This window comes from Pteropus medius, unplaced genomic scaffold (assembly GCF_902729225.1).
Source record: "Pteropus medius unplaced genomic scaffold, Ma_sr-lr_union100, whole genome shotgun sequence".
NCBI lineage: Eukaryota > Metazoa > Chordata > Mammalia > Chiroptera > Pteropodidae > Pteropus > Pteropus medius.
The window spans coordinates 5871304-5886452 of record NW_024349797.1 but is presented as its reverse complement, the minus strand read 5'-3'; the positions used below and the strand labels follow the sequence as shown (position 1 = coordinate 5886452).

The 15149-nt window shown below is 39.6% G+C and overlaps 1 protein-coding gene across 1 annotated transcript in view; it reads right to left on the bottom strand.

Moving 5' to 3' along the window:
• NRXN3 (neurexin 3) overlaps window positions 1–15149 on the bottom strand; it is a 1605778-nt gene that overhangs the window by 996571 nt on the left and 594058 nt on the right. Inside the window, exon 18 of the mRNA XM_039883931.1 lies at window positions 14006–14167. Within this exon, the coding sequence (XP_039739865.1) occupies window positions 14006–14167 (162 nt within the window). The remainder of the gene's footprint in view (window positions 1–14005; window positions 14168–15149) is intronic.

Here is a 15149-nt window from a genome sequence, read left to right as displayed (position 1 = left end):
AACCAAAATGTCTACAGACACTGCCAAATGTTCCCTGGGGTCAAAATTGTCCCCAGTTGAGAGTCATTAACCTGGCCCTTTACAGAAAAAGCTGCCAGACCTGAACTATAAGGTCTTCTGAGAAAGGAAATGTGCCCAGTTCACTTTGTATTCAAAATACCATGCCTGGAACATAAGAGAAGCTCATTAACTCAATCGTTTAGAAGTGATTCAAGGATTGTAAGACATTTGAAAGCAATTTAAAATTTATAAGAATTTTAAACTTGAAAGGGACATTGGTGATTGACCATCAAGCCAATACCCAATGTTACAACTAAGTTTTATTTCCTTTAGCATTTTAAACATCATCTATCAGAACTGTTACATTAAAAGTGTCTATAAAGAAAAATTATGTTAAGAAAGATAAACATCACAACCCCATTTGATTACTGGGAATTTAAAAAATATTAAATTTATGCATTCAGATTTCATATGTACATATATATTTCATTTATCCCTGAATGATATTTTTTTACTGTCTATGAAAAAGAGATTATTTTCACTTTGCAGAGAGGATCATTTCAATTGGGGTCAAACTATAATATGGAAAAACAGTAACTTCCTTACAGTCAATCAAGAAATTCATTCAAAGGGTATAAATTACTTCCTTCTCTCTTTAATTAACCTATAGCATACACTGCATTGCCGAAAGTTCAAAAACCTCTCTGCCACAGAGGTATACCTACCAGCAAAACTAACAAATGAATGTGGGGCGTTTTAAGGACCAAATAGAAGACAATAATAGCTAACATTTATTGAGCACTGACCAAGTGCCAGATTACATCATCTCATTTAATTCTCATTAAAACTCTGTGAGGTATGTACTATTAAGATACCCATTTTATAGATGAAGAAACCGAGCTTCTGAGAAGCGAATGAACTTGTCCAAGGGCACGTTAGTAGTAAGCAGCAGACCCAAAATTTGAACTTAGAAGTCTGCCTGTGATGTCTGAGTTCACACACACTACACCATATCAACATGCTTGGAATTGAGCAGTGAGGGAGACCACTGTTAACCCAGGCAGTCAGCCAGGCGGATGACCGCGAGAAGGGTCCTGAAAGAACAGGTAGGTGTCAGGCTGCAGGGAGAGAGGGAGGACTCCTCGGCCAGGGGGACCAAATAAAGAAGTTTTAGAAGAACTCAAAACATATATTTAGAATAACATGAAATAGCCACCCTGGTTAAATACAGGGAGGAAGTATGAGAAAGTGAGACAAAGTTGAAGCCTAACTACAGAAAGCCATGAGTGGGAGGCTGAAAAAGACATGTTCTTGTGGGCACTGGATATTTCTGAAAAAGAGCACAAAGAGCAAGGTGGGGCAGCACGCGAACATGGAGAAGGGCAGGGAGGATGGAGGTGGGGAGACTCATTACGCTAACGCAACAGCAGGCGAGGTGTCGGACAGAGGAAGAGGGGAGAGAGAGAAGTGGAGGTTCATAAAAAAAGAGAGAAATGAGTGAGAAACAGAACAAGAAAACTGATGATAGAATCTTGAGACTGATTAATGAAGGCAAAGAAAAAGGGGCATGCATGAGAAGGAAAGGTCAAAGTTCACTCCAAGATATCCAACTTGAGTGAATGGGTGAGGACAGCAGTGTTTGTTCCAAATGTACTGGACTATATTTAACCATGTCCACATTCTTCCCCCATTTAGCACATAGCCCCGCCTCTCTTCTAGAGAAGATATGGGTCATCCTATGTGAGTTTTCTCATTGCTCCATTCTTAAATATCACCCCTTTCCTATCATCGATGGCAAAGCAGCATTCCTTTTTCTTCCTGAGTTTAAGAAGGTACAGGTCAAGGGAAGGGTTTTGTGTAAAGACAGAGTAAACTAGCACATGTTTGCAGCCGGCAAAGAAGAGACAAATCGAGAGGCAAAGTGCAAAGGTGCAAGAAAGAGTAGTGATAACTGAAGAGTAGACTCCAGGAGGCGACAGGAGAAGAGGAGATGATCAGCACAGGTGAACAGGCGAGCTTATGAACATGTGGGGACACCTTACCCTCTGGGATAAAAGGAGAGAGAAAGTCAGTCTAGAATGGAGATAAACAAGCAAACGAAGACCCTGAGGTGAGATAAGCCTGATACGCTGATATTGCCTAGCTTGGACCTTTTAAGAAAAGCAGGATGAGTAGTCCAGACATTTTGTCCCTCTCGTCACCTCTCCCACTGAGCCGTGGCCACAGCTGTCTCCTTGTGGTCTTCTAGAACGTGCCAAGCTTTTCTTTGTCCAGGGTCATTTTCGTCATTGCAGCTTCCTGTGGCTGAAACGACCTCTCCCAGATCTTTGTGTGGCTCGCTCTTTCTTTTGTCCTAGGTCCCAGCTTAATAATCACCTCCTCAGAGAGCCCTTTTCTGACCACACAGTCTAATAATGGAAACCCAATCTCTTTGCCACTCACTATCCCATCATTTACTTATTTCTTTCATGCCGCTTATCATTATTATAAAGCATTTTAATAATGTGTTGTTTACACATTTACTATTAGTGTCCTTCAACCATAACATGAATTCCATAGGCTCAGGGACTTTATTCATTGTCTCATCCACCATATACTCCAACACTTAAAACAGATGGTATATTCACTCCATGAATATTTACTTCACTCGTAAATAAGAGAATAAGTGATGTACTGTGGAGAAATTTAGAGCAATAATTCTATCATTGATGTTCACAAATATTTATTAATTTATGGAAGAGTATTTTCCACATATTAAGATGCCAGAACCTATGTTTAACTCTAACGAGAGTACTCAATCTGTACAAATCCTAGTTCCCTGTCTTGTAGAAGCTCAGTCTATGGGAGAATATAAGAATGTAGATCATTAAAATACAATAATAGCAATTATAATGCGATGAAGTTAAGAACTGAAGGCTGTGAAAGCATATAATAAAGGGCTCCTAACTAAAGCAAGATAAAATAGAAAAACAATTCTACTAAAGTGCTGAGGACAGGTACGCCCCGTCAGAGTCCGCATGGAACTATAGGAGGGACCAGGTGGCAGAGAAGATGGCACATACATACAACTTCCTCAAGTTCTTTTTCACTGCAAGTAAGGAAGGAACGAGCCAAGGTGTAAATTCAGCAGGAGATAGGACTGAGGAAAGGATTTCGAACATGTCTCTAGCTGCGGGAACAGAAGAGAGGTGAAGAGATGATCTAAAAAGAGAAAAACTCCTTAAAGGGGCTAAATCTTAAAAGTGTCAAAAGAGAACAGTTACACTCAGACAGGAGGAGGAGAGCTCATCCTGTAAGACAGGGGAAAAGGAGGTAGCAATTAGTAACTTTGATGGTAAATCTAAAATAGAGGAAGAGAAGTTTAACAAGCATAAGCTAAATCGTTTCTATTTTCTCCATGAAGCTTGAGATAAACCATCTGCCAATATTGGCTGGTGAGGGAGTGGCTGAGGAACAGAGAAGGAGGGGAATTCTACTGGTTGATAATTGATGGGTGATGCTGCTGCCCTATGCTACATCCTCACTGATTTGTGAAGTGAAAAATCTGTCCTTATATCTCTCTTGAAATCTACATTGAAACTAGTTGTGGCACACCGTCCACACAGGGGACACAGCACTAGGTTACAACAGCATCATAGCACTAATGGAATAGTCATTTCTGCATGTGCAATTTTAAAAAACATTAGCTAATTAATTAGCTCAATTATTACTTTATCCCTGTAGGTATATGTATACAAAGACTACTTTTTTGTCTCCTTAGAGGCATTTGAAGACACAAGAGATTTTTGTCTCAGTGGGAATGCTGTGGTAGATTACATTTGCTGTAAATAAATGACATTTTTAGAAAGCAATAAGTTCCACTGAATTTATCCTGAAGAGAAAAAAAAAAATTGTGAAGGTAAACAAGAGACTCCCAGAATCAAACTGAAAATTCATAACAAGCCTTAAAAGTAGCTGCTCCTCATTCTGGCTCCTGGGGGCACTAGAGGCAAACAGTATCAACATCACGGGAAATATCTGCTGGGACAAAGTAAAGACGTGTTGCACGTGTCACAACCAAGGCATTCCGCTGCTGGCATTGACACCAAGAGGAGCTACTTCTCGCTCAGGTGCCACGATGAAAATCGCTCCTCCATTAACAGGTTGAACAATACCAATCTGCCTAGTCAAAGTGGGAAATCAAGCAGAAATACCCTTCCTCTCCGAACAATCAGTGGCAAGATGAAAGAAGTAGGTAATTGTATCCAGTTTCCCAGCAGGGCATTTTTGCCAGGTTAAATGACCTCTCCCATGAAGTGGAGCCCCTGACAGTGGTGAGAGACCATTTCCTAGAGTGAGTTTAACCACAGTATCACTGACTTTACCTGAGGGGCTCACGACCTTTCCTTCTTCACCAAGTCTTTTGACTTGAGTTAGTAAAGATGACAGCAGGGTCAGGATGGCGCTGGTATTTACATCTGAACTCCAATCCCAGCTAACTCCATGACCCTGGGCAAGACACTCACTCTCTTTAAATTCATAAGTTTGGTGTGAGAATTGAATTACAGTATACGTATGAAGCACTTAACACCATGTAGATAGATATACGCTTCGTATGCACCCACATTGTTAAGTGCTCAATAATCGTTAGTCTTTATCGTTGCTATTATGATTATAATCGCTGTGGTTATAATGGTTTTGGAGATGATTCCAGTGAAGGTCTGAGGAATGAGAAATAATTATAAGTGACTAATAGGTGATGGCAGTGGCTGGGAACCTCAAATCCTACCACAAGGGCAGCCTTATTAGTCTCAGGGAGACACGTATAGTCAATTGGTTTGAAGGTTAATTAAGAAAGTCTTCAACACAGTAAACTTGGCCTAGTCGATCAGCTTTATTCTTATTAGAAGGCTAATTTACTGTACAGCTATAGGATCTTATGTTTGGAAGGAAACTAGAAAATCATGACCATCTACTCAGTTGACACTATAACCTACTCTACAATTTTAGCAAGGTGGCTATCCAGACTCTGCTTGGATGCTTAAGTGACAGAGAATGCATTACTCTGAAGGCAGCTTTGGACAGCTCTCACTGACATGTCTTCTTGGTATTACATATTCAATTTCCACTCATCTTCCTTAGTTCTTCTTGAATATAGATGAGCTAGTTTAATCCCACTTCCATAGGAAAGCCCTCAATGTATGAAGACAACTCTCAACCATGAGCTCAGGCATCTTTTCTTCCTTAGATTAAACATCCCTGGACCCATCAGCCAAGAGTTTTTATGTCAGGCTCTCGAGCCTCTTTATAGTTTTCATAGCTCACCTCTAAACATTGTAATGTTTAGAGGAGTTGTAATCTATCAATTATTCAGCTAACCTTTTAAAGGTTTATCATCCACGACTGAATAAACACTCCCAGTAATCATATTAGCAGAGTGATATTGATGATAAGTACAACTTACCAAGTATTTTCTATATACCAAGCATTGTTCCAGGGGTTTTACATTTGTTATCTCAGTTACTACCACAATCCTATGAAGTAGATATAATTATTCTCCCCATTTAATAAATAAGCAAAGTGAGACACAGAGAAGGTTAAGCAACTTGCACAGCATTTCATAGCAAATGGGGTAGAGCTGGGCTCTGCGGCCAAAAACTCTAGCTCCAGAGACTGCTCTCTTAGTCAATCAATTATACTATAGGGTTGTCCCGTACTTTGTTTTATAGATCACACTTCTATTAATTCAGCCTCAGATCATGTAGGCACATATTTTCTACCATTCCTAAGTCCCTGCCTTCACAAAGTTGATGAGCATGCTCTGTTACTTCCCTTCAAGTGCCTAATATAAATGTTGAATAAGATGAAGGTTTGTAACATCCACCTGACCATATAGGTCCAAACAGATCCACTTATCAGGACTCACTGGTGTGTTTAAATAGTTACTGCTTTACTAACTAGCTCTTACACCCAATCTCTTCTTCCCCACCTTGTTGATGAGCATATCACAAAATGTACCGCCAAAAATCTTGATATTTAGCTATGCAAGTACTTTCCTTAGTTATAAGCACAGTAACAATATGAAGGGATATCCAAGTTTGATTGATGTGCTTTGGCTTATTTTTAGTGTTTTCAGTGACTGATTTAGTATTTTCAGTGGTTCTGTTGATCACTCTTTTCTCTCCTGTGGGATCATACCTTCTGTTAATGATGCACTCCAAATTTTTTCCCAGATTCCAGTGAAGCTCATGAGTCCATATCTTTTATTAGCTACATGTTTTCGGTCTCCCCCATTCTAGACCTTTTCTTAAAAAACACCCAGTTGATTTCAAAATTTTTATTTGTAAATTCTCTCTGTATCCTGAGAGATCATTCAACCAAGTCAAGAAATCTGAATTAACACAGAGCAATGAGGCACCTTCTAACAGACTCTGAAATTAAATTTCCTATCGTTGTCTATTTTTTCCTATGCAAAAACCTATTTTCATGTCACAGACAGGGGTAAAACAGGAGCACCAGGAATTATTTCACATCACTTAGGGCTCTATGTTGCAAAAGAAAAAAATCTAGCTCATGATGGTTTGAACAAAAATAATAATAATAATAATAATTTATTAAACCATGGCTAGAAATCCAAGGGTAGACTAGTCTGAAGAATGTTTGATCCAGGAACTTTAAAATATCACCAGCACCTAGTTTCTCCCCATCTTTTGGATCTGCTCTTCATTCTGGTTTCATTTTCAGTCCCTATGTGGTGACATGATGGTGGCCAGAAGTTCAGTTTCCTATCATTCCAAGTTCTAGCCCAAAGAACAGAGAACTGCCTTTCCACAACATATCAACAAAAGTCCTGAGCTTGTATGTCACTGATCCAAACTGGGTAAGGTGCCCACCTATGAACAAAATAACCATGGCCAGGGCAAAGGAAGTCCCTAACTGCCTTAGAGCTCACATGCTCACCATGGGAGCCTGGAGTAGAATCAGTGCCACTGAATTACTGAACTGAGAATAAGAGGAAATAAAAATCAAGAAACACTAATGAAAAGGGAAAATGGATACCAGGTCTCTAAAAAACAAAACAAAACAAAAATGTTTAGCATATTTAGTTCTCTATCAACAGCCTATCAACTCTAAGAACCTCTTCCTATTTATCATAGTATCAAATACCCCTGAGGCTTCAGCCCTCCTGATACTATTCTTGAGGTATATACCAATTTCATCTAGCCATCCTGGCTAAGGGCTCACACCTTGCCCCTCTGTGAAATAAGCTTCATCGTCATCACACAACACTAGTAGCTCAGAGTTTTGTTTCTTCTTCCTCTGTGACAGATTGCCATTCTGTCTCCTGCACATTTCAGTTCCTTACAATCCAGAAGGAAATCTCTTTTCCAGAAGATCCAATTTCTCTTTTTTACAAAAATTTCATTCTAAACTGAGTCAGATGACAATGCCAATATTTGACTTTTTTTTTTTTAATTATTAAGTTTATTGGGGTAACACTGGTTAATACGATTACATAACTTTCAGGTATACATTATAATTTGACATCTGTATGTTCTATTGCGTGTTTACCATCCAAATATTTGACCTTTTTCAACCCACAAAAATGACGATTTCTGTGGTCAACCTGGTAGGCATAGGTAGCTTCTGAGACATGGTTTCTCTTTCTTTTCTTCTTCTACCACCTTCTTCTATTACCCAGCCTCTGATTCATGTTTCCACTTCCTTCTGCCTTGTTAGAATCTTGTCCCTCTTGGTGACTTTTTTGTGTTGACTATTCCATTCTGTCTCAGTATTTTCCCTCCAAACCCACATGATGCTCTTCTGCATATCTTCCTAAGAATGGGGGAATAAATTTGACCACACTTTGCAAAATTTAATAAACAAAAACATTCATTTCTACAGTAGTAGTTCTCCACAGTGGTGTGTATTTATTCTGTCAGTGATCACTGTCCTCATTTGACAGGTCAAGACATGGATGCCCCAAGAGGTCGTATGCTTTTCTAATTTGCATGAGAACTGGATCTGCTAGCCAGGTTCCAAGTCAGTTACTCTTTTATTAAACTACACTGAACTCTCCTAACTTCTGCAACTTTTAAATTATGGACCAGCAAAGAGCAATAAGTGGCTCCTTGGCCAGATCTGATCGATTTGATTTCATTTAATAACAAATAATATCAACAGCATCTGTTCAGTACTTTACAGTTTATAAAGTACCTCCTTTTTTAATCTCATTAACTTCTGACATAAAACTCCTTGCAGTAGGTATTATCTGATAACAAAACTAAGGCCAAGAGCAGTCAAGTGATTTTCTAGAAGTCTTAGGGCTGGTAATGAATAAGTCTAGGCAAGATTCAAACCCTGGACTTGTGCTTCTAAAGCTAACCCTATTCCCATCTTCCATGCTGGCTCTAAACCACTGACTTGGTCTCTGCTCACCATAGGACCCCACAGTATTCTTGATGCTAGGAAAAAGGGAATGTTTAGGTCCAATGTCATATGTAAATTTACCTGCTTATGGACAGAGATATTTTTCACCACCTGAGAAATCAGGAAGGATACCAGAACAAGGGAAGCAAAGAGGTTAGGAAAGTAAGAACAGGAAAAAAAAGTATAATGAGTGAAGACACAAGAGGAGAACACAAAAGAAAAACCAGAAGAGAAATGAAGTGATAGCATAAAAGAGAGCAATAGAAGACAGTGAGACAGGGTAAAACGAGTATATTAAAAATTTTTAAAAAGCAACAACATACACATTATCCCAAAGCCCGCAGGTGCCAGCAATTCAAACAAACATATAGCAATTAACAGAATTAACACAGCCTTAAATAGCCTGGCTCACCAGATGTGGACTCCTATCAGGGTTCTATAAAATGTAAAAAGTTATTACAGATTAAACCATTAATCATCTGCTCAGAGACTATCTCTGGCTGCAAAATCCCATTCAGCTTTAAATGGCTAATAATCACAAAGGGATGTAGAATGTAATGTGTACAATGATGTTCTACCCAATCTTTTTTCCTTTAAATATGTGTTCCACTCTCCCAAATCTCCGGCTTTTCCTTCTTCCCCAGTAGAGATGCCATGAGAAAAGAGAGGTGAGATAGACCAGTCGGTCTTGAGCTTCTCCAAAGGAAAATAAAGAGCCAATTGGAGAACCGACATATCAGGGGAAAATTAACAGATTGAAGAGAGTGGAGGATGATGTAGAAAGAACCAAATTAAACAACACAGACGATCTCGACACAAAGGAAGACATTGTCATGGGCTTGAGTAAGCTCCCTGGTCCTGGTGAGTCTGAGAGAGACACTATCCATGCAGTTCAGTCTTGACTTGGCTTTCCTCTACTGCACTATACTTCATCCAACAATAGCTCAGTAATTCCAAGGGCAGAGGAAGGAAGGAATGTATGTGCTGACAGGGAGGGTCACTGGAAACTGAAATGGAAGTCAGAATGAAGCACTTTCCTGCAGAAAGTTTTCAGATTCAGAGAGGCACTTTCCTGGCTCAAGGCTAAAGCCAGTGGGCCACCCTTCCCAACGATGTTCTTCAACCTCCTAGGACAAAAATATACATCAGGGGGAGGTAGTAAGTGGGCTAACATCAGTCCTCAGCTCTTCAAGGAGCCTGATGGACAAGGTGTCATTCTGAATGTGTCATTCTACTACTTAAGATTTTTCAATGGCTCTCCATTACCTAGAAAACAAAGCTCTCTATGACTTGGCCCCTCCTAACTTTATTGCTATATTTTTAGAACTCCTAATCCTATATTTTATGCCCTGAAGATAGCAAACTGTAAGTTTATTGCCCAGACACCATTCTATGTCTGTGTCTCCATGCCTTTGCTCATGCTGCCCCATCATTCTGAGGCACCGCTCCCTACATTCTTCCCTGTTCATGTCTATTCATCTCCAAGCTTCACCTGGGGCACTGTGTCCCACAAAGAGTTTTGTCCTGAAACCCAAGACATGTTCATTCCTTCTCCTCAGCAGTCTCATTGTACCCATGAACACCTTTTTGTACATTAACTGCCTTTTGCTGAAATTATATTTTTGTATCTGTCTTCCCTACTATGAAGTCCTCTAAGGTGGGAACTGTGCCTGATTCATCTTCATATCTTAGCACAGTCCTGGCATACTGTAGGTTTTCAGTATGTATCTGTTAATCTAAATTCCACCAGATTTTAAAGCTCCATTAGGTTAGCTGATTTCGTTTACTTATTTATTCCAGACATACTTATTGAGTGTATTATTTTACACCAGGGCCTCTTCTAGGTGCTGAGGAAACACCTGTGAATAGATGAGGCCTCTGTCCTCATGGAGCTCATATTTTAATAGAAAGAAGGTTGACAGTTGTCAAATAAACAAATGTTTGAAAGCAACAGACTATGCAATGGCTGAGGGTGGATGGGATGAGTTATCTCTACTTCAGCAAAGATGAGAGAACTTTATCAGGGCAAACCTCATGATAAAGTTGTTTTTTGTTTTTTTTTTCTTTTCCCATAGGCAGTGATTCACAAATATGGGGAAATTATGGAGATAAGCAAGTACAAACACATTCACTTATGCTGACATTTATATTCATAAACTGTTTTATAAGATGCATTATGTAATTCTTAATAATAATCACAGAAAAACACCATTGTATATTTCTGTATGGTGTCACTTTTGTTTCATTTGTTCTTAAGAACACAACAGAGGTCTTATTATCTCTGTTATGGGTTTGAAAACTGAGACTCAAATAAGATCAGTGGCTTATGCTAGGTCATAGAGCCAGTGTGAAAGCTGATATTTCCAACCAGGTTTTCTGATCTTAAAACCAGTATTCTTTTCATTGTACTATGATGTCTCCCTCAAAGCTTTTTCAATCCCGTTTTTCCTAGAAGTTCCAACCCATTTCTCTTAGCCTTGCTGAGCCTTTTTATGTAATACTTCTCTCATATCAGATAGCTCGGGGGTTTCTGAAAGATTCAACTATTGCCATGTCAAGATGGTCAATAATGCCTAAAAGCATCTATCGAAAAGCTATTTATTAATATACGAACATGTGACTTCACTCAGCAAATATTTATTGAGAGCCCACTAGGTGCCAAGAGCCAATTTATGAGCTGGAGACACTACAAAAACAAAAATCAAGCAGATATGTTAAAATATGGACACATGAAGAGGAATAAGATGCTGACGTTGTGATGTTTAATTGGACACAAATCTGGTGTTGATACACTAGGGTGTGTGGAGAACCACGATAGTTTGATGACAACTTGGACACTCTTTGTTGTGGCTTCTACGATGGTATCAAGTTAAAAGGTGCAATCAGTCATCTGGGCTTGACAGTGGAGCCAGAACCTAGTATCAACAATCTGGAACAGAAATCCCATAGGCCCTTTACAGTGTCCCCATTTTGAAGAAAAAGACATATAAAAGCACCCAGCTCAGCTTATAGAACTTAAAGCTTATAGTAACTTAAACGGCAATAGAAGACAGAAAAAGGAAGATAGAGAAAAGAGAGAGAAGAAGAAATTTTAAAGTAACTGGGGACTGTTCTAAAGGTAAATAATTAACATGGGTAAGTGGGATTTACTAAGGAGCAAACCCCAATGTAGTTGGAAGATTTTGCTGTTTACTAAATTGCCAAAGAGAAATACCAGAAATGAGAGAACTTCCTAGACCTGCCTGCAGAAAAGTAAACTGTAATGATTAAGTGGAAACAAAGAATGTTCCGGGACTACAATACACTCTGAAGTATCTCTTTAAAACACGCAGACGAATGAGAAAGCCTCCCAAGTTCCTTGGAAGGACTATATATGATATGATGTACGTCAAGGACAGATGCGGGCAGAAGTTAGTAAAGTTCTTATTTTGCATGCCACTTCCCCCAATGTTTTGGACTTTCTTTTTTCTAACTTGATCTGGATTTAAATGCAAATTTATTCTGCTGGCTACAGTATGCGTATATTTTGATTACTACTTACTGTTATTGACACTTTTTCAGAACCGCCTTATATTTTAAGCTATTAAGTGTCTTTTTAAAAGCTGTCTGCTCTTTACTTGGGCAGTGAGAGGGAGAGATGGAGCAGGAGGGAGATTTTATTTACTTTAGGTTCTTCATTCATAAAGTCATTAGAGATATTTTCATGCTTTTATGAGATTTGTTTCAAAATGTTCAAGAGCATCTTTCTTGATTGACAGATTTGGGAAACTGCTCTTTTGTCTTAAAATACGTAATTGAGACATGGTTCAATATAATCAGAAATAAGACTGGCCCTGAAGGCCACCCCTCGACCCTATCTAGGAGAAACTCCATGCCCAGGGCTGTTTCACTACAAAAATGGATGTGTTCTCCACCGCAATCAATGCCTCATTCATTCCTGAGCCACATACGTGGTAAAAGAATGTACCTATTTCTGATGAGAGTGCAATTCTAATACAGTGTGATTTAACGGTGTTTAAGAGCCTTTAGGGGTTCATCAGACACTGAGTAAGCTATACCTTTATTCTATCCAAATGGGAGTAAATCCCAGGAAAGAAATGTTCTATACCTACTGCAGTTCCCCTGGGAATGACAGTGCAGTCTCCACTGTTGGCAGAAGACTAGGTAATGTCCTAGAGAGACAGAAGCACTCTGTAATCTGTCCTTCAGATCAAGAACAACACGAAGCTGTAACTGGATTTTCCCTCCTTGTCACGTCTTTCTTTCCTACCCCTTCCTCTCAGCTCACGCATGGTTTATTGTAGCAATGTCCAGCTCAAGCATCATTTTTTCTCCAAAACTGACTCCCCTCTAAAACTTATCTGTTTCTTCTACTCAACTGGAAGATTTAGTCTGTGGCACTGAACACACGGTGTTTTGAATTATAACTGTTCACTTACCAATCTCATCTCCCAAATAGATTATAAAGTCTTTGAGCACAGAGACCATGGCTTATAAACAGACACTGAAGTAAGTTACAGCACAAAAGAGGTACCCAATGGTTATCTGATAAATTTATCCATTCAAAAAATACTTATTATGTATCTATTATATACCAGGCATAACAGGCGCAACTCCTATCTGGACATGACCCACAGTTGTGTGGTATGAATGAATGAATGTATGTGCAATACTACCTCATATATGACTGATGTTCAACGAATTGCAAATAACCATAATAGGAACGAAACACATGTCCCGAGAAGAGGCTCATAACATGTCACAGGGATTTTTATAAGAAAGAACACTGTTAGCTACTCAAAATATTCCTCAAAGAAATGGTATAGCTATCTTAGGCAATCAAGCTTAGATTAACAAAAATGTTCAGTATACTGCTCTGATGACACAGTGTTCTAAAAGAATTCTCCCAAATCAAGTCTGATTCTTCTTGCCTCAACAATTGACCTTAGAGATTGAGCTTACACTTGACCGAAGCTCCTCTGCTCTCAGACACAGGTCTCAACACATCAGCTACAAAAGTGACAAACGAGTAACGGCGAAGCCCCACCGCTTTCTCACAGCTTTCAGAGAAAGAAAGGGAATAAAAGGAGAAGCCAGTTTTCTGGGCCTTGATGTTATACCCTGAGAATTGTCCCTCATCTCAAATAATGAGACCCTTGGGAACACCAAGCTTGGCCAAGGTAAAATAATACATATGTTATGTTTTAGGTAAGACACATGACCACAGATTGAGCCACTTTTAGTTAGAGCTTCCCTACGTGCCAAGTCAAAAGTACAAAATCAAACTTTACAGGTGTCTAGTTCCTTATGATTCCAAAGTCCTTTCATTTGTGTTATCTAATTTATAAAGCACAGTTACCTGTGAAATAAGGTTTGCCATTACTTAGATGAGAAAACAGAATAGAGCACTTTAGCAGTGAACCCAAGGTCATGCAACCAGCTTAAGCTCTAACTAAAACCTAGGACTCTACTTCCAAGTCCAAAGTCTTACCTGCTACCACCTATGGCCTCATAGATTAGGTGACAGAGCCAGTCATTGAACAGAAAAATTTATTTGTTCTTAGGCAGTGCATTAAGTGGAGCTTGTGAACTTTACCTCTTTAAGGCAGCCCATGAAGTTGTTACTGACGGGAGAGCCTGGCAGGTCAGCAGTGCTTGGGCTTCCTCCCACGTAGAAGAAGTCATCCGAGCCCAGCATGGTGTAGTCCTCTTGAGTGTAGCCTGTCGTGGTAAGGATGCCATCCACAGATATTGTCACCTGGTGGAGGGACATAGGGACAAAAAAAAAAAAAAAATCCCAACAATGACCTTACAGTCCTATCAAAATCCGGTGGCTTCCCCCACCTGTGGCTTCACTTTCATTAAGATTTTGGTGAGGAATTCTTTCTAATTTGGTTTGATTTTGGTATGTGCTGCCAAGTTCCATTTTCTGGTCTGCCTTCCCTGCGGCCCAAGCCTCCAGCATTCCCCTGCAGACTCCTGTGGCAGTTTGTTGGCACTGCCAAGCTCAGCAAGTTGCTCTACCCACTGCACTCTTAGTCAGGCTAGAAAATGGAACTATCCTCAGACGACATCACTTGTCTCAGTCCATTGATAAATGATCATTTACTTTTTTACTGGTTGTTAATTATGGTGGTAGTGAAAAACAGCAAAGGAGACATTTGACGATGAGTTTGTTAGGGGTTGGTCTTTGGTTGTGCATGGTTTGTTTTTTTTTTTTCCTTTTTTCTTTTCTTTTTCTTTTCTTTCTTATTTGTTTCTTTTTAGACTCACACCACGCTGACAAACATGCATTCAGGGAGGGAAGAAGAAGGGTCTCGATTGTGATGTGTCATGGACGATACATGCCATGGGCTTGGCTTCCCCAGGACACCAACCCCTACCCTCCCTTCGCTGCCATCACCACCACCAAGAGAAGAAATGACCCAAACCAAAAGGGCAACTCCAACAAAAAGAAAGGAATGATGAGGCATAATAATCAAAATAATAATAATAATAATGCCCACAGAGAAGAAAGAGCACCCATATACCCAACATCCATGAAAGGAGCAGAGGGCAGAGAGAAGAGATGGGGCCTCAAAGCATGCACACACCATACGCTGACACACCCATGCAAAAATTATCTGGAGCCAAGAGAGAAGGCAGAAGAAAAAAGGCAGGGAAGTAGGAAAGGGTGAGGAGAACTAAAGGAGAGAATCAAAATCCACTTCATCCTTACATGCACTGCACAAACTGAAAAA